The 25,219-nt window shown below is 44.3% G+C and overlaps 1 protein-coding gene across 1 annotated transcript in view; it reads right to left on the bottom strand.

Moving 5' to 3' along the window:
- The window catches only part of LOC134343042 (SH2 domain-containing adapter protein E-like), an 80,746-nt gene extending 72,894 nt beyond the window's left edge, over positions 1–7,852 (bottom strand). The window contains exon 1 of the mRNA XM_063041873.1: positions 6,442–7,852. Coding sequence (XP_062897943.1) covers positions 6,442–7,656 — 1,215 coding nt within the window. The 5' untranslated portion in view covers positions 7,657–7,852. The remainder of the gene's footprint in view (positions 1–6,441) is intronic.
- Positions 7,853–25,219: the final 17,367 nt, after the last annotated feature.

Here is a 25,219-nt window from a genome sequence, read left to right as displayed (position 1 = left end):
TCTCATGAGACTAACGGATGCCTATAAAAATGAAGCATATACAACAGTTCATCTCTGAACGACAGGAGGCACACATCACAGTTGTCTCTCATTTATTATTTAATTATTGTATATATTATTATTTTGTACTTTATTGTTATTTAATATTATTACATTATTTATTATTGCTAAGTGTGTTTTAAAAAGTTGCTGCCGTAACAAAATAATTTCCCACTCATGATCAATAAAGTATTTAATATTATTATTATTATTAATAAAATGATAAGAGGCATAGATAGAGTGGACAACCAGAGACTTATTCCCAGGGCAGAAATGACTAATGTGAAGGGCCATAAATTTAAAGTGATTGGAGGAAATTATAGGGAGAAATGTTAGAGTTATTTTTTTTTTCACAGAGTGGTAGGTGCACGGAATGCTCTGCCAGAGGCAGATACATTAGGGACATTAAAGAGACTCTTAGATACGCACGTGGATGATAGGACAATGGAGGGCTCTATGGCAAGGAAGAGCTATGTTAATCTGAGAGTGGATTAACAGGTCGGCACAACATCGTAGGCTGAAGAGCCTGTACTGTGTCGAGCTGCTCTCTGTTCTGTGTCAGACGGATCGGCTGTAATAAACAACGGCCCCCTCTCAGCCTGCACGACCGCCATCATCACCTGTGTCACTCCGCTAGTCTTCAACTCTGGGGCGGCACAGTAGTGTGGCACTGTTACAGCGCCCGTGACCGGGGTTCGATTCCTACTGCTGTCTGTAAGGGGGATATACGTTTCCTCGTGACCGTGTGCCTCTCCTGCGGGTGCTCTGGTTTCCTCCAACGTTCCAAAGAGGTACGGGTTAGTAGCATAAGTGAGGAACTGGGTGGCGTGGACTTGGGCCGGAAGTGTCTGTTGTTGTACTGTATCTCTAAGTTCTTAAAAATCCTTGACTCACTGGGTAATAATTCCTAGGATTATCCTGTTACCTTTCTTGAACATGGGGATAACATTTGCCACCCTCTAGCCCTCTGACTCTACTCCAGTGAAGAAGACAAAGAACATCAATAAAGGCCCAGCAATCCCTTCCTTTGCTTCCTGTAGTAACCAGTGATTTCAGTTTGTCTTCATTTCCATATAATCAGAGACATTCCTGTTGCCCTGTCCCATGCAACTTAAAATTTCTAACTTGTCCTCGATCTGATGAAAGACCACTGACTTTAATTGTTAACTCTCTTCTCCTTTCTACAGTTTTTACCTGACAGACATTTGCTGGTTTCGTTACAAATGCTAATAGAGGTGTGATGGGAAAAAAAGAAAGGAACAATTTAAAGATAATTAAAGCACTTTGAATGGAACCTTAAACTGTATAAAATCATTTTTCCTTGAGAGGGAGGGTGAGATTTCGGAGTCGTCTGTGTGTGCATCAATAGTAAAATAACATATACGAGGGGTGATTGGTAAGTTTGTGGCCTAAGGTAGAAGGAGTTAATTTTAGAAAACCTAGCACATTTATTTTTCAACATAGTCCCCTCCTACACGTACACACTTAGTCCAGCGGTCGTGGAGCATACGGGTCCCTTCTTTGTAGGAATGGTCCACAGCAGGGGTGATTGATAAGTTCGTGGCCTGAGGTAGAAGGAGATGAGTTATTAACTTCAAACTTTATCATTCAAATAGTTGAACTGCACGTGCATGTAACAAGAGTATCTCAGTCCTCCAGGTGGTCCATAGCAGGGGCGATTGATAAGTTCATGGCCTAAGGTAGAAGGAGATGAGTAATAGCACTCTCGTTACATGCACATGCAGTTCAACTCTTTGAGTGAAAATGCAGAAAGTTTTAAGTTAATAACTCATCTCCTTCTACCTTAGGCCACGAACTTATCAATCACCCTGCTGTGGACCACTTTCTGGAGGTCCAAGACGCCGACTTCTACAAAGGAGGAATCTGTATGCACCACGACCGCTGGACCAAGTGTGTAAATGTAGGAAAAATGAATGTGCTAGGTTTTCTAAAATTGACTCTTTCTACCTTAGGCCACGAACTTATCAATCACCCCTCGTAGAATATAAAGCCTGCAAACTTTATTAAACTAAATTATTAGTGAGTTTCAGCATAATGTATTGGGTATTGCACAAGTACAAGGCTGTGGTGTGTTCATGGTCATTCTAAAAGAGAGACGGAACACTTTGTTTTCACTACAGTCATTCATCTTTCCCAATACTGACATTGATAGTTCGGTAAGGGATGTGTTCAATTGAATTGCGTGAGCTCGAGTGAACTAGAATATAAATATACAAGGATGTCATGCTGAAACTTTATAAGGCATTGGTCAGGCCGCACTTGGAGTATTGTGAGCAGTTTTGGGCCCCTTAACTAAGAAAGGGTGTGCTGGCATTGGAGAGGGTTATCCTGGGAATGAAAGGGTTAACCCACGAGGAGTGTTTGATGGCTCTGAGCCTGTACTCACTGGAGTTTAGAAGAATTGAGGGTTGACCTCGTTGGAACCTATTGAATATTGAACATCCTATATAGAGTGGACGAGGAGCGTATGTTTCCTCTCGTGGGGGAGTCTAGGACCAGAGGGCACAGCTTCAGAATAGAAAGATTCCCCTTTAGAACGGAGATGAGGAGGAATTTCTTTAGCCAGAGGGAGGTGAATTTGTGCAATTCATTGCCACAGACGGCTGTGGAGGCCAAGTCATTCGGTATACCTAAAGTGGAGGTTGGTAAGTTCTTGATTAGTAAGGGTGTCAGAGGTTACGGGGAGAATAGAGTTGAGAGGGAAAATAAATCAGCCACGATGGAATGGCAGGGCAGACCCGATGGGCCGAATGGTCTTAGGTTCTATGGTCTCTCACGGACGAAGAACTTAGCACATTATTGATCTAGTATTTACAATGCATTAAAGAGAGATGGTTGCAAGGCAGTGGGAGACCAGCCCAGAATGCTAATTTCAGAATCATACTCATGCAGTAACTTCAGAGTGTGGAACCCAGGGAGCTAGAGACACAACTGTCGATGACATGGAAGAACATAAAGAATCCTACAAGGACGTAGGACAGAGACACGTCGCCAAGTAGAGCTCAGCTCATGCTTATCCTGGGCGAGCTACAGTCTGAGGTTCAAGCCTATTAAATGGGGCATAATAATGAACCAAATAAACTCCAGTAAGTAGGTTCAAAGGTTATCAAAGTATGTATGCAATATACAACTCTGAGACTCTTAGCCACGAAACAAAAATGCATGGAAGTCAGTTCAAAGAGAAACAGCAAACCCACGCCCCGCACAAAAAAAAAGAAAGGCAACACAATCATCAACCCTCCCCCCACCTCAAAAACAGGTTTTGCTTTGATTACACAAGCAAGATTGAAGCTTGAAGGAAGCTCCATAGAGTAAAGGAGTTTTGAGTGTCTCTTTATCCCAGGGAGCTGTTAGTTATTGTGATGTTGGAAGCTCAGCTTTTCCAATTCAGTTACATGGCTGGAGGTAGAGATTGGAAAGAGAGTGAAGCTGAGGAGGAAGATCGGGCCTCAGTAAACTGAATGATCTCCTCTGTCTCTTACATCTAATGTTGTGCTTCTTCGATGCTGCGCACTCCCAGAACCCGCCAGCATCTCATTCAGCCTTGCATGCAAGTGAAGGCAAAGGGCTAACAGGCTATTCAATCACGGAGGTCAATTTATCCTTGCCAGCTCCCTTCTGGACCTGGAGTCAACAGTTGGAGTTTGTTCGCCACCTTGTTCTACCTTCATGGAACACCAAAGGCTTTAAAGTCAGATGCAGACATGAGCAGACGAAATGGTCCACCTGCTCGTTCACCTCCTTCCCCACCTCCATTCAAGGCCCCAAACAGTCCTTCCAAGTGAGGCAAGGTTTCATCTGTGAATCTGCTGGGGTTGTCTACTATATCCAGTGCTGCCGATATGCCCTCCTCTATATCAGTGAGGCCTGGCGTACTGTAGACTGGGGGACCGCTTTGTCGAGAACCTTCACTCTACCTGCAGAAAGCAGGATTTCCCGGTGGCCAACCATTTTGATTCCAATCCCCATTCCCATTCTGACATGTCGGTCCGTGGCCTCCTCTTCTGCCATGATGAGGTCACTCTCAGGTTGGAGAAGCAACACCTCAAATTCCGTCTCCAACCTGACGCCATGATCATTGATTTCTCTAACTTCCGGTAATTTTCTCCCTCCCCCTTCCCTTTTTCTCAATTCTCCACTTTGGCCCCCTTCTTAGCTCTTCTCCTCACCTGCCTACCACCTTCCCCTGGTACCCCTCCTCCTCTCCTCTCTTATCAGATTGCTTCTTCCTCAGCCCTTTACCTTTCCCACCTGTCAACTCTGATCTTCTTACTTCATCCGCTCTTCCCTCACCCACCTGTCTTCACCTATCACCCTTTAGCCAGTAGTCCTTCCCCTCCTCCCCATCTTCTCATTGTGACATCTTCTCCCCACCTCCTTTCCAGTCCTGATGAAGGGTCTCAGTCCAAGTAGTCGACTCTTTGTTGCTCTCCACAGCTGCTGACTGACCTGCTGAGTTCCTCCAGCATTTTGTGTGTGTTATAGGTGTGTGGTAACTAACAGGGATTCCTGGACTCTATCTGGGTTTGTAGGATACAAAGCAATCCACTTGGTTCACAAGCTGTTGGTAGAACGAAGATGATGACTATTCTGTATGAAATATTTGATACAACTCTAAATTTCATTTCACCTGCAAGTCAAAAAACTGTCCTATCACATCACACACTGGAGCCTTGGGCACAAAATCCAGGAGCAGGTTGGAGGATTCTTTCTACCTTGGCATGAAAACTATGTCTCTTACACTGTCTGCTGGTAAACTACTTCAAAGGAAAGCAAGAGAGCCAGTCTAACTTTGTTCTTTACTTTAAGCGAGGTCGCACGTATCTTGTAGTAGCGTTATGACGTGTGCCATTCACAAATTTTACATATAACCCATTATTAATTATTTAAACAAATAAAGAATGCTTAATCAGCAACATAAGGGGAGGAGAAGATGGCGACGCGACACAGCGCGTGTGGCCGCTCCGAAATGATATCGTATTTGTGAGTAGGTACCGTGCACAATCCTGATTTGATGGAGACAGCCGTGAGAAGCACGGAGGAACACCTGGAGAAACTTCTGAAATGCCCGCTTCGCTGCCGCTGCTACTGTACGATCAAGAATCTCCGGAGGGGAAGGCCCCAAATCCTCGGCTTTGCCTATTGCCTGTTGCCGGGGCCGGGGTCGAAGCGCTCGCAGAGAGAGATGGGGTTCGGTGTTGGAGGGCTGGTTGGAGGCTCGAAGTTTTCGGACGGACTCAGAGTCGGCTGTGGTCGGGTGCTTCCAGGGTGCTGCATCAGCAAGTTTGCGGTGCTGGAAGCTCATGGCAGGGAGAGTTTTTCTTCCTTCTACCGTCTGCGTGAGGTGATGGGACTTTCGAGAGACTTTGAGACTCTTTTTTACCGTGCCCATGGTCTGTTCTTTATCAAATTACAGTATTGCTTTGCACTGTTGTAACTATATGTTATAATTATGTGGTTTTTGTCAGTTTTTCAGTCTTGGTTTGTCTTGTGTTTCTGTGATATCATTCTGGAGGAACATTGTATCATTTCCTAACACATACATTTCTAAATGACAATGAAAGAGGACTGAGTGTCCTCATAATCTAATCTAACCTAATATTTACAATACTATTGAAATGCTGCTGAACTATTAACTTCACAACAGGGACAATATCTATCACTCAGTCAACTTAACTAGGGAAAAGCAGGAGTTATCATACTGCTAGAACCAACAACATATTTAGAAAACTATTGAAATATTAAATACACAACCACTAGGGAAAAGCAGAGATTGTCATACTGCCACATGAAAACTAGCCACTACATCCCCAACCACAAGAAAGCAGGCCACCCCCTGCCCCCACAACCCTCCAGCTCCCTATCCAGGCCATGGTGTCTTCTCACTACTGTCATTGAGAAGCTGGTGCAGGAGACTTAGGTCCCAAACCACCAGCTTCAGGAACAGTAATTACCCTTCAACCTAACAGGCTTCTGAACCAGCGTGGATGACTTCACTCACCTCAACACTGAACTGATTCCACAAGCTACAGGCTCTCTTTCAAGGACCCTGAGAACTTCCATGTTCTCAGTATTATTCATTTATTATTTGCAGTTTGTCTTCCTTCGCACACGGGTCTGTGCGTAGTTTTACACAAATTCTATTGTATTTCCTTTTTCCACTGTGAATGCCCGGCATACTGTGTACGGAACTTTGATGGTAAATGAATGTTTGACAAGCAATAACAGAAGTTCTTTGTGAATCCCTGTGGTCAGAAAGACACTTCATAAATGCAAGTGGTGTTGTCTACTGGATGCTAAGGAGGGACATTTAGAAAACCATTGCTATGTAATTTATCATTCCATTTAAAGTACTTTATTAAAATGCACAAATTTGCTTACCGTGTCTTGTACAGGTTTTCCACTTTCTTCTTCTTTTTTCACACTCTGCATCCGGTTCAGAAGATTCTTCCCATTTTTTTCCTGGTTTTCCACTTTGATCAGTCTGTGTTTGGACGACATGTAGTTCGATCCTGAGAGCTTCCCAGGGTTTTGTGCTGATTTTCCGGGTTTCGTCCCCGTTATTTTTCCGAGATTCAGCCCAGTCTTCCCTAGGCTTTGTCCTGTTTTCCCAGCTTTCAATCCGTTTTTCCCGGGGTTGGTCCCTGTTATTTTTCCAAGATTCAGTCCAGTTTTCCCAGGATTTTGGCCTGCAGTTTTGCTCAGTTTCGGGTCAGTTTTTCCAGTTTTCGGATCAGGGGTCTTTGCAGTTTTTGTCTCTGGCTTCCCGGTTTTCAAATCTGTCTTCTTTAGCTTCAGGTCAGGTCTCCCACCTTTTACGTCAGTCTTCCCCACTTTCAAGTCAGCCTTTACAGATTTTGGGTCTGTTTTCCCAGTTATAGGATCAGTTTTCATTTCAGTTTTGGCTGGGCTCTTCCCTGTAATTTTCCCTGGGTTTAAACTGAGCTTCCCAGAAAAACTTTGCCCCGGCTTGCCGGCATTCTGTCCCCGTTTTAACGTCGGATTTTTGACCGGTTTGCCAGCTTCGTCACCGCTCCCGGGATCCACAGGGGAATTTTTGATGTTTTTTCCGAGGACACTCTTCCCATTCTCCCCGGAACCTTTGATCGGTTTTGCATTATCCTTTTTTATAGTTAATTCTTTTTTAATCAGTCCTGTGGCGTTTCTCCCCTGGGCAGGGGCTTTATTTGCTTCGGGTTTTCCTCGTAGCAGAGTGGTGCCAACCGGCTTTCCTTGAAGGCCGGTAGATTTCCCCTGAATGCCAGCACTTACCGCTTTTCCGAGTTTGCCCAGCCCCGAATCGCCATGCCTTCTCTCGTTTGCTCCTTTTATCTCTCTGCCAACTCCCCGCGGGGTCACCTCGCCCTGGGTGGCACGCCGATTCCTGTTTGCTCCCTCGGAATCTGCCCCGGTGCCCTCTGGCTTGGGTCGGGTCTTCAGGCTCAGCTGGAAGTCCTTGAACCACTTTGCCATGGTGAACAGTCCAACAGGCTTGTGTTGCAACGCACGAGAGCCGTCTCCAGCAACAGGAGTCTCCAACTGCAGGCTGTAAATCACACGGCAAACCCGGAGACCAGAACCAAACCTCAGCTTCATAAAACGTGAACTATTCAATCAAAAAATAAGTCTGTGCAGACACCCAGGGTGTTGAGAAGTCAGCAGTCTTCATTCAATTGAGAAGTTACATTTTCCTTTACTGTGTGATTCCAGACTGAAACAGCCCTCCCTCTGCAGACCTCCGCCTGTTGAAGACGTGGGCTATTTCCACACAGCCTGATTCTCTCGTTAGCCTTCAAACTCCACCTTCCTGCCATTGTGAGCCAGTGTGATGAAAACTACAGCGACTTCCACTTCTACAGACACCTGATAGCTCAACAGGAGCTGAAAAAAATACACGGATTTTCCATCTACAGCCATTGTATTCATTCCTGTTTAACAGAAACACAATTAGTCCCGGTAGGAGTATTCAAGGCATGAGCGAACTGATCGTCAGTTTCTGGACCACTTCCCTTCATTAATTCCAAGTGCAGTTGATTGAATTGTGCTGTGGAAACACTTAGATTTCCCAATCTCTGTTTTAATGTAGAGGTTGGTGGGGTGGCGAGACGTCTCTACTAAAGGAGGTAGAAGGCGCTCCTCGCCTCTGCTAGCTGGCCGGTCACCTTTGGGTAAGGTGTAGCATTTGCTTAGCCCCTCGATCAGAGTCATGTGAAGCCATGGGAGCAGGTGGTGGATGATCATAAGAGCAGCTGGAGCCTATCGCAAGGTGCATATCCTGGTTATGTGACCACTGACAACAGACAGACAATGTCTGAGGGGTATTGATAATGGCTGGGGTGGGGGGGGGGGTCACCCGTCTTGTAAAGACACTGCCCAGAAGAAGGCAATGGCAAACCACTTCTGTAGAACAATTTAAGATAGGTGGTGTTGTGGATGATGAGGTAGGTTTTCAAAACTTGCAGAGAGATTTAGGCCAGTTAGAAGAGTGGGCTGAAAGATGGCAGATGGAGTTTAATGCTGAAAAATGTGAGGTGCTACATTTGGGAAGAACTAATCAAAATAGGACATACATGGTAAATGGTAGGGCATTGAAGAATGCTTTAGAACAGAGGGATCTAGGAATAATGGTGCATAGTTCCCTAAAAGTGGAATCTCATGTGGATAGGGTGGTGAAGAAAGCTTTTGGTTTGCTGGTCTTTATTAATCAGAGCATTGAGTATAGGAGTTGGGATGTAATGTTGAATTTGTATAAGGCATTGATAAGGCCAAATCTGGAGTATTGTGTACAGTTCTGGTCACCGAATTATAGGAACGATGTCAATAAAATTGAGAGAGTACAGAGGAGATTTACTAAAATGTTGCCTGGGTTTCATCTCCTAAGTTACAGAGAAAGGTTGAGCAAGTTAGGTCTTTATTCTTTGGAGCATAGAAGGTTGAGGGGGGACTTGATAGAGGTGTTTAAAATTATGAGGGGGATAGATAGAGTTGACGTGGTTGGACTTTTTCCATTGAGAGTGGGGGAGATTCAAACAAGAGGACATGAGTTGAGAATTAGAGGACAATAGTTTAGGGGTAACATGAGGGGGAACTTCTTTACTCAGAGAGTGGTAGTTGTGTGGAACGAGCTTCCAGCAGAAGTGGTTGAGGCAGGTTTGATGTTGTCGTTTAAAGTTAAATTGGATAGATATATGGACAGGAAAGGAATGGAGGGTTATGGGCTGAGTGCAGGTCGGTGGGACTAGGTGAGAGTAAGAGTTTGGCACGGACTAGAAGGACCGAGATGGCCTGTTTCCGTGCTGTCATTGTTATATGGTTATATAATTTGCCAAGAACAATCATGGTCATAGATAGAGAAAGGAATAAGAACAGCTTGAAGGGGGTCTTATTAGAACTTCTCAGGTTAAACACAGGTGGAAGGCCACGATCGCCCCCGTCATACAACACGGCACTTGATGATGTTGATAATGATGATGATGATGATGTTGATAATGATGATGATGATGAAGATGATGATGATGATGTTGATAATGATGATGATCATGAAGATGATGATGATGATGTTGAAAATGATGATGATGATGTTGAAAATGATGATGATGATGTTGATAATGATGATGATGTATTAATATAATAAAATAAACCCTGACTGATACCCACAACTCTATCTCCCCTAAAATTTGACAAACTAGTTCTTAACCTCTTAATCAGATGATCAACACCCATAAATACTGGAGGAGTTCAGCAAGTTGGGCAGCATCTTGTGGAGGAAAATAAACAGGCGGCATTTTGGGCTGAGACCAAGGTTGGTCTCGGACCAAAGAGTCGACTGTTTATTTCGCTCCTGACCTTCTGAGTTTCTCCGGCATTTGTGTGTGTTGATCATGGTTTCCAGCTCCTGCAGAATCTCTTGTGTCTTAATCAGCGGACAAGTGAATGTGAGGCAGTCACTTTTCTGCACGCTGCTGTAGGAACAGGATCAGCAAAACAACGCACAGCAGAGATGAGACCTAATGCTTCCCAAAAACTCTTTAATAGCTACAGAAATAGAAGATCCTGCTGGTGCTGAACTCTGGGAAAACAAACAATATGCTGGAAGAACTCAGCAGGTCAAGCAGCATCTGTGGGAGGTCATCAGATGTAGAAGCAGAATTAAGTCATTCAGCCCATCAAATCTGCTCCGCCATTCGATCATGGCCAATGAGGAGGAGGAGAAGATGGCGACGCGACGCAGCGCGCGCGGCCTCTCCGGTGAATGATATCTGTAATCTGTCAAGTAGGGGACCATGCACAATTCTGATTTGATGGAGACAGACGTGAGAGTACAGAGGAACATCTGGAGAAACTTCTGAAATGCCCGCTTCGCTGCTGCTGCTACTGTGTGGTAAGCAGAAGGCCCCGAATCTTCGGCTGTGCGTGTTTCAGCGGCCGGGGCGAGGTCGAAGGCGCTCGGGAGGCTGTATCGGAGGGTACAGGCTGAAGAGCAGGACCTCTGTGGATCATTCTCAGTACCACATGCTAGTCGGGACAGGAACAGGGTGAAGGTACAAATGAATGAGTGACTGAGGAAGTGGTGCAGAGGGCAGGGTTTCAGATTCTTGGATCATTGGGATCTCTTCTGGGAAGGTGTGACCTGCACAAAAAGGACAGTTTGTGCCTGAAGCCGAGGGGGATCAATATCTTTGCAGGCAGGTTTGCTGCAGCAATTATGGAGGGTTTAAACTAAGTTGGCAGGGGGCTGGGAACCGGAGCGATAAGGCTGAGGGTGGGGCAGTTGGTATACAAGCAGAGGCAGTGCGTAGTGAGACTGTCAGGAAGGACAGGCAGATGATAGGGCAAAATTGCTGTCAGTGGGATGTTGAAGGGTAACATGGGGACAAAATCAAAAAGGGTGATGAAGGTAACACACATCAAAGTTGCTGGTGAACGCAGCAGGCCAGGCAGCATCTCAAGGAAGAGGTACAGTCGACGTTTCGGGCCGACACCCTTCGTCAGGACTAACTGAAGGAAGAGTTAGTAAGAGATTTGAAAGTGGGAGGGGGAGGGGGAGATCCGAAATGATAGGAGAAGACAGGAGGGGGAGGGATGGAGCCAAGAGCTGGACAGGTGATTGGCAAAAGGGATATGAGAGGATCACGGGACAGGAGGCCCAGGGAGAAAGACGGGTGGGGGGAGCCCAGAGGATGGGCAAGGGGTATAGTCAGAGGGACAGAGGGAGAAAAAGGAGAGAGAGAAAAAGAATGTGTGTATAAAAATAAATAATGGATGGGGTACGAGGGGGAGGTGGGGCATTAGCGGAAGTTAGAGAAGTCAATGTTCATGCCATCAGGTTGGAGGCTACCCAGATGGAATATAAGGTGTTGTTCCTCCAACCTGAGTATGGCTTCATCTTTACAGTAGAGGAGGCCGTGGATAGACATATCAGAATGGGAATGGGATGTGGAATTAAAATGTGTGGCCACTGGGTGATGAATGTGTTATATTTGAATGCACACAGTGTACGGAATAAGGCAGATGATCTTGTAGAAATGTTAGAGATTGGCAGGTATGACGTTGTGGGCATCACTGAATCATAGCTGAAAGAAGATCATAGTTAGGAGCTTAACATCCAAGGACACACCTTGTATTGAAAAGACAGGCAGGTAGGCAGAGGGGGTGGGGTGAAATCAGATCCTTAGAAAGAGGTGACATTGGATCAGAAGATGTAGAATCCATGTGGGCAGAGATAAGAAGTTATACATGTAAAAAGACCCTGATGGGAGTTATATATAGGCCTTCGAACGGTAGCAGGACAGGTTACAAATTACAATGGGAGATAGGAAATACATGGCAAAAGAACAATGTTACGTTAGTTATGGGGGATTTCAATTTGCAGGTAGACTGGGAAAATTAGGTTGGTGCTGGATCCTAAGAGGGAGAATTTGTAGAATGCTTACAAGATGGCTTTTTAGAGCAGTTTGTGGTTGAACACACTAGGGGAAAGGCAATTCTGGATTTGGTGTTGTGTAATGAACTAGATTTCATTAGGGAGCTTAAGGTAAAGGAACCCTTGGGAGGCAGTGATTGTAATATGATAGAATTCACCCTGAAGTTTGAAAGGGAGAAGATAAAGTCGGATGTATCGGTATGACAGTGGAGTAAAGGGACGTGAAAGAGAAGCTGGCCAAAGTTGATCGGAAAGGGGACACCAGCAGGGATGACAACAGAATGGCAATGACTGAAGTTTCTGGGGACAATTTGGAAGGTGCAGGATAGATAAATCCCAAAGAAGCAATAGTATTCCAAAGGGAGGATGAGGCTACTGTGGCTGACAAGGGAAGTCAAAGACACCATATAAGCAAAAGAGAGGGTGTATAATATAACAAAAATTAATGGCAACTTAGAGGATTGGGAAGCTTTTAAAAACTAACTGAAGGCAATTGAAAAAAAAAGGAGATGGAGAATAAACATGAAGGTAAGCTAGTCAATAATGTAAAAGAGGACACCAGAAGTTTTTCCAGATATTTAAAGAGTAAAAGAGAATCAAGAGTGGGTATTGGACAGCTGGAAAGTGAAGCTGGAGAGGTAGTAATGGGGGACAAAGAAACGTCGAATGAACTTAATGAGCATTTTGTGTCCGTCTTCATTGTGGAAGACAATAGCAGCATGCCAGAAATTCGAGAGTGTCAGGGGGAAGAAGTGAATGTAGTTGTAATTACCAAGGAGAAGATTCTTGGGAAGCTGAAAGGTCTGAGGTAAGATAAGTCACCTCAGATCTGAACAAGGTAGCTGAAGAGATTGTGGAGGCATTAATAATGATAGTTCAAATGATCATTTTGGAATGGTTCTGGAGGGCTGGAAAATTGCAAATATCACTCTACCTTTTAAGAAGGGAGGGAGGCAGAAGAAAGGGATGTTATAGGCCAGTTAGCCTGACCAGTGGCTACGAAGATATTGGAGTCCATTATTAAGGATGAGGTTTCTGGCTAATGGAAGGCACATGCTAAAATAGGTCAAAGTCAGCAGGGTTTCCTGAAGGGGAAATCTTGCCTGACAAATCTGTTGGAATTCTTTGAGGAAATAATAGGCAGGATAGACAAAGGAGACAAAGGGGAGTCTGTGGATGTTGTTTTCTTGGATTTTCAGAAGGCCTTTGACAAGGTGTTGCACACGAGGCTGCTTAACAAAATAAGAGCCCCTGGTGTTACGGGAAAGAGACTAGTTTGGATAGAAGAGTGGCTGACTGGCAGGAGGCAAAGAATAGGAATAAAGGCAGCCTATTCTGGTTGGCCGCTGGTGACCAGTGGTGGTCTGTGTTGTGACTGTTTCTTTTCATTGAATATGTCAACAATTTGGATGATTTAATTGATGGTTTTGTGGCCAAGTTTGCTGACAATACGAAGATAGGTGGAGGGGCAAGTAACTTTGAGCTAGCAGGGTGTCTGCAGAATGGGCAATGAGAAGGCAGATGGAATCTAGTGTAGGAACTGTATAGTCATGTCCTTTGGGAGAAGGACTAAGGTTGTAAACTACTTTTTTTTAAACTTTATTTTTAAAATTTTATTGAACAAACACATATCTACAAACAAGCATTGGCTATCGGCCCACAATTCACTGCACAATGGTAAATACCTATATTAACAATACCAGGGGTGGAAGAGATTAGGAGTAAAAGAAAGAAGAAGCAAAAAGCACATATCTACAATTACATACATACACAAACATACACATGATCTACATTCTTTACATCACCCCTCAATGCAGATTTACATCTATTTTAAATAAAATCACAGTCGTCAGTAAATCAACTCAGTCCCTCATTTTGCCAGGCCCCTATACGGACCTTTCACTGTGCCAGGTACACTATAACAGAGTTCCATCTTTCCAAGTAAGAGTCCACTTTCAGTTGTAAACTAGCAGTGATATTTTCCATACAGTTCACTTCTTCCAGTCTCTGTATCCATTGTTCCAAAGTGGGTGGGTGAGATTAAAGCTATCATTTTATCAGCAATCAGAATCAAAACTTTTAACATGTATAATTTATTCTTCTCTAATGCAGATTGCGGGAGGTTGCCTAAAATTAAATGACTAGGTTCAAAGGATATGCTTATATCCAAAATCCTTCTTATTTCCTCAGTGAACTTGTACCAAAATTCCCTTAATTTGGGACAGTCCCAGAACAAATGTGCAAAATCTCCCACTAGGCCACATCCTTTCCAGCAAAGTCTGTTGTTTTTTTCTGCGTATGATGATATTACTAACAGGGTTTTAAAGTACCTCATCCTTATTTTCCAAGCAATTCCCTCCAATTGGGACTATTCAAGCATTTATGCCATGACTCCCAAGACCTCTCCCACTCTTCCTCTTCTATTATGGTATTTGCCTCCAATTCCCACTTATGTTTAACATCTAACGTGTTATCCATTGTATCCAGATGTATTTTTTTATGTAGACAAGATACAATTTTCTAGGATCGCACCCTACCCATGATGATCTCTATCCAAAATTTCTCCAAGTTATTTGGCTGTATTTTAAGATTGTTCCATTCTTTGTGTGATGTAAGGTAGTGTCTAATTTGGAGGAATCTATAAAAATCATTTGATACAAGGTCCAATTCAGTTTGGAGTTTCTAAATGGGGAGAAAATGCAAAAATCAGAAGTGCAAAGGGACTTGGAAATCCTTGTGCAGGATTCAATATAGACAATAGACAATAGGTGCAGGAGTAGGCCATTCGGCCCTTCGAGCCAGCACCACCATTCACTGTGATCATGGCTGATCATCCACTATCAGTATCCAGTTCCTGCCTTATCCCCATAACCTCTGATTCTGCTATCTTTAAGAGCTCTATCCATCTCTTTTTTGAAAGCATCCAGAGACTTGGCCTCCACAGCCTTCTGGGGCAGAGCATTCCATATATCCACCACTCTCTGGGTGAAAAAGTTTTTCCTCAACTCCGTTCTAAATGGCCTACACCTAATTCTTAAACTGTGGCCTCTGGTTCTGGACTCACCCATCAGCGGGAACATGCTTCCTGCCTGCAGCGTGTCCAATCCCTTAATAATCTTATATGTTTCAATAAGATCCCCTCTCAGCCTTCTAAATTCCAGAGTATACAAGCCCAGTCGCTCCAGTCTTTTGAGATATGACAGTCCCGCCATCCCGGGAATTAACCTTGTGAACCTACGCTGCACTCCCTCAATAGCAATTCCCCAAAGATTAACTTGCAGATTGAGTCAGAAGGCAAGCATAATGTTAGCATTTATTTTGAGAGGACTGGAATATAAGAACAAGGATGTGATGATGAGGCATTGGTCAGACCACATCTGGAACACTGTGAGCAGTTTAGGGCCCCTTACCTAAGGAAAGATGTGCTGGCATTGGAGAGAGTCCGGAGGATGTTCACGCAATTGATTCCAGGAGTGGAAGGGTTAATGTATGAGTAACATTTCATGGCTCTGGCCTGTACTCGCTAGAATTCAGAAGAATGAGAGGGGATTTCATTATCAACAGAGTGGATGTGGAGAGGATATTTCCTATAGTGGTAGAGGCTAGGACTGGAGTGCACAACAGCGTCCATTTAGAAGAGAGACGAGGAGGAATTTGTGGTGAATCTGTGGGAGCTGTGGAGGCCAAGTCAATGTGCATATTTAATGGGGAGTTTGATAGTTTCTTGGTTAGTCAGGGCATCAAAGGTTACGGGGAGAAGGCAGGAGAATGGGGTTGAGAGGGATAGTAAATCAGTTGTGACGGAATAGCGGAGCAGACTCGATGGGCTGAGTGGCCTGCTCCTCTGTCTCATGGTTTTCTGGTCTTGTGAAGAGAGGAGGCAGCTGCTCAAGTGCTGACTGCTGATAAATGCCGCGTTGGAGATGAGAAAATATTTCTGCTATTATTCTTCAAAGTGCCTTAGATTCTTCACAGCCACCTGAAAGGGTACAGCCAAACAGTATAACAGCTCCAGTAATCCACCTTAATAATACCGCACTGAGTACCCATGTCCAATAAGACGCAAAGTATAACAACACTTACCCCGTGAGCCTGTTCAGGTCATCAGCCGTATCTGCTGGTGCAGCCCCCCCCCTCTACGTTCAACACTGTTTAATGTCATTTCCAGTTCACAAGGGTAAAGGAGAACAAAATAATTGTTAATCCAGATCCGTTACAGCACACAAAAAACCAAGTAAGATAAAAAACACAATAATAAAAATCGATAAATATACACACATAAGATAGCTTATAAGCAATAAATAAGTTAGATTGATTGTATGTCCATAAATAGTCACTGGGCACAGGCGTGTCTGTACATAATGTGACTCTGACAGGAAACGATAACGTAGTGTGGTGGAGGGTGGGGAGGTGGGTTAGTGGGTGGAGGTGTTGATCAGCCTTACTGTTTGGGGAAAGTAACTGTTTTTGAGTCTGGTGGTCCTGGTTTGGATACTACGAAGCCTCCTCCCTGATGGGAGTGGGACAAACAGGCAGGTGGGATTACTGGCCTTTTACCAGCTCCTTTCTGTGTACGTGTCCTTGATGGTGCCGGTGATGCATTGGGCAGCGTTGACGACCCGTTGTAAAACCTTCCTGTCCCCCAGAATGCACCTTCTGTACCAAGCAGCGATGTTCTCCGTCTCAATGGTGCATCACGTTAGGGTGCTCTCTATTGCACATCCGTAGAAAGTCATGGGTCCCGCCAATTATAGACTGAACTTTTATTGTGAACTAGCACAATTAAAGCTTCTCAATTGATTCTAACCCGTAATTCACTGTTGCATATATCCCAAAAACTCAGTTAAATTGCAGATTCATTCAGTTCCAGCTACCTATTGGTCTACAAACAAAAGAGATTCTGCAGATGCTGGAAATCCAGAGCAACGCTTACAAAATGCTGGAGGAACTCAGCAGGTCACATAGCATCTGTGGAGGGGAATAAACAGTGAATAGTTTGGGCTGAAACTCTTCACCGGGACTCGAGGGCATTCTTTCCATACATGCTGCTGAGTTCCTCCAGCATTTTGTGAGCGTTATTGATCGGTCTATATATATAAATTGTTAAAACTATTAGACATTTGCTTAAACACAACTCTCAGGTATCTACTTTTCCCCGTAAAAGCTTCGCCCACCTCACAAAACTCCTTGCTTAGATTCCAATTTGTTGCATGGTCTGAAGTATCTGTAACTCTGCATTTGACCTCTTGACGAGATTCTAGCTTGTGACTTGCTCCTGTATCCGAAATGCAACATCTAAAGTCTCCTCCTCCCTTCCCCAATGGAATTGTAATCCGTCACTTATTCTGGATGCCCTTGTGTTCGAACCGTCTCCTCTCTGAGTTGGGTGTGTAAATTTTGTATTTTGTACATAAAACCCCTCAATTAGATCTCAACATATATACTCTCTCCAGGGCGTCTTATATGCAGTATGTAAACACCTCACATGTTCCTCACTACCTGATCATCATCTGGTCTTTACCTCAGAATCAAAAGCAGGTCTATTAATTTGACCTGCAGTACTGTGCAATACATATGAAGATTTCAAAGGTACGTTTAATGTCAGAGAAATGTATACAATATACATCCTGAAATTCTTTTTCTTCGCAAACATCCACGAAAACAGAGGAGTGCCCCAAAGAATGAATGAGTTAAATGTTAGAACCCCAAAGCACCCCCCAGCTCCCCCCTCCCATGTAAAAGCAGCAGCAAAGCAATGATCACCCTCCCCCCACCGGGGGCCCTCCACCGAGCTCTCAAGTGTGCAGCAAAGTATCAGTAAAGACACAGACTCACAGTACCCCAAAGACTACTTGTTCACCCGGTAATTCAATATAACACAGGCTCTCTCTCTGTCCCTAATAAGGGAGAAAGAGGTGTCCCCGTTTCACAGCGAGAGGGGAGACATAACAAACAACTCGCTGATTAACAATATAAGTTACAAAAAGAAACGGGTATTCTATAAAATACAAGTAGAGCGAGAAGAGAGCAAAAATAGTGAGTTAATGTTCATGGGTTCATTGTCCATTCAGAGATCTGATGGCGGAGGGGGAGATGCTGTTCCTAAAGTGTTGAGTGTGTGTGTCTTCAGGCTGCTGTACCTCCCAAACACGAGAGATTCTGCAGGCGCTGGAGATCCGGAGGAGGCCAAAATAAAGGCTTCTTGTACCTCCACTCTGATGGTCGTCATGAGAAGAAGGCATGTTCTGCGTGGCAGCGGTTCTTGATGATGGATGCTGCCATCCTGAGGCATCGCCTTTTGAAGAACTCTTGTCCGTGTATCTTTGGATAGAAGATCTGTAAAGGATCAATTAAATTCCAGTATGCATCCTTACATCAGATAGCGATTCAAGACTGTTGTGAAATCAAAGTTCAAAGTAAATTTATTGTCAAAGGATCCTGATGAAAGGTGTCAGTCAAAAACGTTGACTCTTCATCGATGCTACCTGACCTGCTGAGTTCCTCCAACATTTTTTTGTGTGTTGCTTTGGATTTCCAGCATCTGCAGATTTTCTTCTGTCGTTATTATCAAAGTACATAATCTATCACCATGTACTACCCTGCGAGTTATCTTCTCGCAGATATTTACAGACACACAATAGAATCATTGAAGAACTACAAAGACAGTCAACGTGTAAAAGACGACAAATTGTGTAAAAGAAAAATAAAATTTTAAAAAATACTCAGAGCATGAGTTGTCAAGTCCTTGGACGCGAGTCCAGAGGTTGTGGAATCAGTTCAGTGTTGAGGTGAGTGAAGTTATCACGTGGTTCAGAGAATCAATTCCACAGATCTTCCAGCAGATGGCAACCTTATACCTGGGAGATGGTGCAGCTCGTCAGCAGCGTCAGTTAATTGACGTCACTTAGTTGATGAAACATGAATTGACAGAATATCTTTTACAGAATTGAAACTGACTGGCTACTGTATCTTCTGCCTGAGTAATGTGCGTCATTTTACATTATTTTACTTAAGAAATCAGTGTGCGTTTGCTAGATTGCGATGAAAAACCAGCCTACTTTTTATGCATGAAGGCTGTAAAGGTGGTGAACAATCAAGATCCTGCCTTGATGTCAACAGGCATGCGTTAACTTGCTTGAGTTAGGAAGGGTGGTCTGTACCCAGCTAGGAACCAGTTTAAAACCAAATGTGATGCTGTTGAGGGTAAGAATGGGATCATTTGGCAGATAAATCTGTGACTGAAGAATTGGTGCAGATCACTAGATCATAAGACCGTCAGACCATCAGACATTCAGACCATCAGACCATCAGACCATCAGATCATCAGACCACCAAACCTTCAGACCATCAAACATAGGAGCAGGATTAAGTTATTCAGCCAATGGAGTCTGCTCCCCATTCCATCATGGCTATTTATTGTTGCTCTCAACTCCATTCTTGTGCTTTTTCCCCATAACCTTTGACACCCTTATTAATCAAGAACCTCCCCTTTAAATGTACCCAGTGACTTGGCCTCCACAGCTGTCTGGGGCAATGAATTCTGAAGGAGCAGAGTTTCAGATTTGCAGATTATTGGGGTCTCCTGTTGGGAAGGTGTGATCTGTACAAAAGGAACTCGATGGAGACCAATATCCTTGCGGGCAGATTTGCTAGAGCTGTTAGAGAGGGTTTAAACTAGATTGGTAGGTAAAGTAGGTTGTTCTGTGTAATCGGCCCTAACTACACTCTGCTGACTATAATGAGAACCAGTAATAAATGTGATGCCTGTGAGGGTAATAATCGGACGATTTGGCAGATGAATTTATGGCTGAGGAACTGGTGCAGGAGGCAAGGTTTCAGATTTGTGGATCATTGGGATCTCTCCTAGGAGAGGTATGACCTGTATAAAAAGGGATGGGTTACACCTGAACTCGAGGGAGACCAATATCTGTGCAGGCAGATTTGCTGGAGTAAACTAGCTTGGTAGGTAAGGTAGGTTGTTCTATGTAACCTACCAACACTGCTAACTATTAAGAGAACCAGTTATCCCATTGCTTTGGGGAAGTAAAACACAAGAGTTGATATCCAGGTAGTGAATTTATGGTTCAGGTGGCAGACTGATTCTGTTGAAAACTTTTTGCCCAGGTCCCCTTTTCATCTGGGACGGACGAACTGAGAGGTTGGGGAAACCACTCTGGTTCCGCTGCCAAGGTCATGGTCAGAGTCACCCGGAGGTGACGTGTGGGATGATTCCGGTAAGGCTTTCGAGATTCAACACTGTGTATTATTGTTCTTCAGTACATGTCTAAAAGGGAACAAAACCGTTGTTACTCGGGATTCGATGTAGCATGAAAACACAATGAAAATAAAAGCAATCCTATAACACACAATTGTTGAAGTACGTGTTTGAGTGGTGGCCATACATACCTAAAATTAGGTTTGTTACATACCCCGTAATGGGTTAAAGAACCAGCAGAAATGGAAAACCCCTTTGGAGTCTGGCATTGCTGTTAACTAACGCTATTTTATTAGTAACTACACAATATAGTAATATAAAATCAGATAAATCAACCAGGTTAGCAAAGTTCATGCATAGATAAGTGTGGAAATATAAAAACCAAGCTTCTTCAAGCCTAGGGGATAAATGGATACAGTCTTACGATGATGTGTAAATGAAATCAGTTCAGTTCGTGGTATTGAGTTGGGTAGTGATGGAGAGAGAGAGGTGTGGTGGTTGTTCGAGTAAGCCGATGCTGTCGATCTTCCCGTTGTCCTCTGAAACTTCCAAGTTGGCCAAACTTGATCAACTTAAGAGCACCGTCTTCAAGTGATAGTCTACCTACCCAGGCAAAGGTTAGACACACTAGTAGACTCCACAGGGTTGCTTCTTCACGCACTAACAATCTCAGGTCGATCCCTCACGATCGATCCACAGTCCCACACTCGTGGGCACCTGAACAGGATAGTGATAACTTCACCACACTTTAGTGCGTCTGCATGTCCTGTGAAACAAGCAATTACGTTGGTTTAATTACTGTTGTGCTGAACACCAGCTGTCCGTCAAGTAGCTCCTCCCTTCTCTCTCTGTAGGAACTCAGAAGCTGGCAGTGTCCTTGCAGAAATCCCAAACAAACTCTGAGCAGTCTTTGCCCCCTCTCTCTCTCTGTAACAAGCTGTTTGTGCTGTACAGCTGCATGCTTTCTCTCTCTTTTTAAAAGCACAGTCCATAATGATTAACTCAGGATATCATCACAGATTATATACAAAGACTGACGTCTATGGACAGTAACCTACTGAGGTGTAACACACACAAAATGCTGGGGAAACTCAACAACGACAGAGAAGTCCTGACAAAGGGTCTCGGCCCGAAATGTTAGCTCTTTATTCCTCTCCACAGACGCTGCCTGACCTGCTGAGTTCCTCCAACTTTGTCTGTGTTACTCTGGATTTTCAGCATCTGCAGAATCTGCTGCACTTATAACTTGTTGGGGAGCTTGTGGCACTCTATTCTCGGAGTCCTTCACGTCTCACTCTGGGGACAAGAACACACGACCTGGACTAGACCGCCGGGGACACAGTCTGTCAGCAGACATGTTTTAATCAGCGGTCTCTGCTCTCCCGTGGTATTTGGACAGAGAGCAGGAGTATTTCACCTGGTGTCAAGAAGCCACTAATTAAACCTCCACAAACACCCTGCTTGAAACGGATTTTCTGCTAAGTTTCATCAAGTTAGCGTGTGCACAAGCTAACCGAATTCCTTGTTTCCTATTTCGCCACAGTAAGCAAAAATCATTTTAAAAATCAGCAGATGCTGGAAATCTAAAATAAAGACTAGCTCAAAGTCCTGAAATATTAACATTGTTTTGCTTCCCACAGATTAGCGCAACGCTATTACAGGTCGGGACATCGGAGTTTAATTCTGGTGTGTTCTGTGAGATGATTGTACGTCCTCCCCATGGAATGTGTGGGTTTCCTCTGGGTGCTCTGGTTTCCTCCCACGGTCCAAAGACGTACCGCTTGGCAGGTTAGTTGGTCATTGTTAGTTGTCCCGTGATTGGGCTAGGGTTAAGTCGGGGTTGTCAGGTGGCACCAACGTGCACATTGCAAACTCGCTCGAATAAAATACCAAATAATGAGACCATACCCCATACGACATAGGAGCAGAAACAGGCCAATCGGCCCATCGAGTCTGCTCTGCCATCTGATCATGGCTGATTTATTATCCCTCTCGAGCCCAGTCTTCTGCCCTCACCCCTAATCTTTGGCACCATTATGAATCAAGATCCAGTCAGCCTCCACTTTAGATACAACCAATGACTTGGCCCTCCACAGCCATCTGTGGCAATGAATTTCACAGATTCACCACCCTCCGGGTAAAGACATTCCTGCTCATCTCTGTTCCAAAGGGACATCCTTCTATTCTGAAGCTGTGCCCTCTGGTTTTAATATGAACGGTCTCTTTCTGTGTTGGCCCTGGGGCAAAGCCCGAGGGCGGTATCAGGCAGCTGGCAAGGAAGCTGCTTTGCACCAAGGGACCTCCTAGTAAGAGAATAGAAGTGATAAACGCAACAGGTAAATGAGAAGGGCTTGCTTCCTGTCTGTTAATAATGGGTTGTTGTCCCAGATGTTTCAAGTTGATTGATTATCAAAGTTCAAGTTTATTGTCATCTGACCGTACATGCAGGCTATACGTCCAAACGAAACAATGTTCCTCCTGACAATGGTGCACCCAAAAATGATATATCGCACAGAGCACTTAAAGCAAAATAGTACCACAAGTAAGTTAGTAAAATATAATTCATATTGCATGCAGTGCTTAGCAGAGGTAAACAGTAAACAGTCGCAGCTCACTCTCCTGGTGATGGGATCTCGGTGGTGGCAGGGTATTCATTAGTCTCACAGCCTGGGGGAAGAAGCTGTTACCCAGTCTGGCCGTCCTAGTACTGATGCTTTTGTGCTTCACATACCTCCCTTTTTACACACACAAGGTATGTACTTGTCTCCATATCCAACCCTGAGATTCATCTTCTTGCAGGCATTCACAGTAAAACAAATAATTGGAAAAGAACCAATGAGAAGCTACGCACCAACACTGACAAACAACTAATGTACGAAATTAGGCAAATTGTGCACATTTCAAATAAAAGTAACACTGAGAAAGAGTTGTAGAGTCCTTGAGAGTGAGTCTGTAGGTCATGGAATCAGTTCAGTGTTGAGGTGAGTGAAGTTATCGACATTGGTTCAGGAGCCTGGTGGCTTTAGAGTAATAACTGTTCTTGAACCCGGGAGTGTGGGACCTGTACCTCCTTCCTGATGGTCATAGCATCTTTATCAGTGCATGTGAGATTAAACTAATAATAGTTTATGAAAAGGATCAGATTACGCCAACGTGTGGGGTAATCCCATATTGCTGATGGTGACGTTCCATTGCAACCCTGCTTCAGACTTTCCATGAGAGAGAACGTAGAAGGAGAGAGTACCTGTGGACAGGTATGCAGCCAGAACCAAGGGCCAGGTATGATGTAGGTGACGTTGCTGATTAACTTGCTCCCGCTCCTCAGCCACACTTTGATTACGGGTGCGCAAGGAGAACAGCGTGGCCCTGGTCACCAAACCGTTCTCCGTTCTGAAGTCTCAACAAAGAAATGAGCGGGATCTCCTTCACTCAGAGGGTGGCGAGAGTGAGGAACAAACTGCCAGAGGAAGTGGTGGATGTGGGCTGGACCACAACTTTTGGAGAAGTTTGGATAAGTACGTGGATGGGAGGGGTATGGAGGGATATGGTCCAGGTGCAGGTCGATGGAACTAGGTGGAATAACAGTTCAGGACAGACAGATGGACAGACAGACGATCTGTGTTTTATTCAGAAGTTGTGTAATGGCTGACATTGAACTTGTGGATGTTCAAATTTATTATTTGCACAGTCAATCACCCACCACGGGTAAGTAACCGACCAATAGTACGTGTCACTCTAGAACCCTTCATTTGCATCCTTATCATGTCTTGGTGTTCCAAATGGCTCCAGTCCATGTCTTGGTGTTCTAAATGGCTTCTGTCCATGTCTTGGTGTTCCAAATGGCTCCAGTCCATGTCTTGGTGTTCCAAATGGCTCCAATCCATGTCTTGGTGTTCCAAATGGCTCCAGTCCATGTCTTGCTGTTCCAAATGGCTCCAGTCCATGTCTTGCTGTTCCAAATGGCTCCAGTCCCCTGCTGTGCCAAGGGAAACAATGCTCTTCAAACATCTTTCTTGGTGGAGTTGACTGGACACGATCTGTAAACTAACCCCGCTCGGGTCTGAGAGCTCGGGTCAGCTGTGTGGCCAAAGTATGGGTTCTGGAACGTGGACAAGTCTGCAACTGGGGAAAGAGATCAGAAACGTGGTATGTATGTATGTAGCAGGATACTTGCCTGCTTTTTATTGTTCTCCAAACTAAATACTAAAAACTAAAGACACTGCCCAGAAGAAGGCAATGGCAAACCACTTCTGTAGAAAAACTTGCCAAGAGCAATCATGGTCACCATGGTCATCCACATCATACGCCAAGGCACATAATGATGATGTCATACGATGTGGCACATTATGATGATGTCATACGATGTGGCACATTATGATTAAGCCATACAACATGGCACATAATGAGGATGATGAAACTAAATAAAGTCGGTTCTGGATTGTTCGAATTAATCACACCCCGTTGTGGACATGTTAACTTAATCACCAAACAAGCCAAGCACTTGAAAAACAGAAAGATGGAAGTGACTTTGATGTTCTCATAAGCTTAGGAAATGGTCAATTTAGCCTGTCCTTTGTCCATTTGTATGGGTTTTGATAAGGTAAGTGGAGAGCATTGAGCTTGGCTACAGAAAGTGGTAAATACAGCCAGCAATCTCAGCAACACTTTTACTCTACAACCATCAGGCTCCTGAACCAGCGTGGATAACTTCACTCACCCCAACACCGAACTCATTCTACAACCTATAGACTCACTTGCAAGGCTGCACAACTCATGTCCTCAGAGTTTACTGTTTGTCGTCTTTCGCCCATTGGTCACGTGCCAGATTTTTATCAGCATTACATCTAAAAACTGGGAAGGTGCTGCACCCGGAGGAAAGCTGTTCAGGAAGGAGCTGCACTACCTGAGAACGACCTTCCCCACGCCACGGAGAGTAAGCGGCAGTTGTGAAAGGAGAGGGTGAGAAAACCAAAAGACCCAGCCACTGACAACAGCCACCACTGGCTCTTGCCCACACTGCA

The sequence above is a fragment of the Mobula hypostoma genome, chromosome 2 (genome assembly GCF_963921235.1).
Source record: "Mobula hypostoma chromosome 2, sMobHyp1.1, whole genome shotgun sequence".
Classification (NCBI taxonomy): domain Eukaryota; kingdom Metazoa; phylum Chordata; class Chondrichthyes; order Myliobatiformes; family Myliobatidae; genus Mobula; species Mobula hypostoma.
The sequence above is the reverse complement of the archived record's forward strand: the minus strand, read 5'-3'. Positions and strand labels throughout refer to the sequence as shown.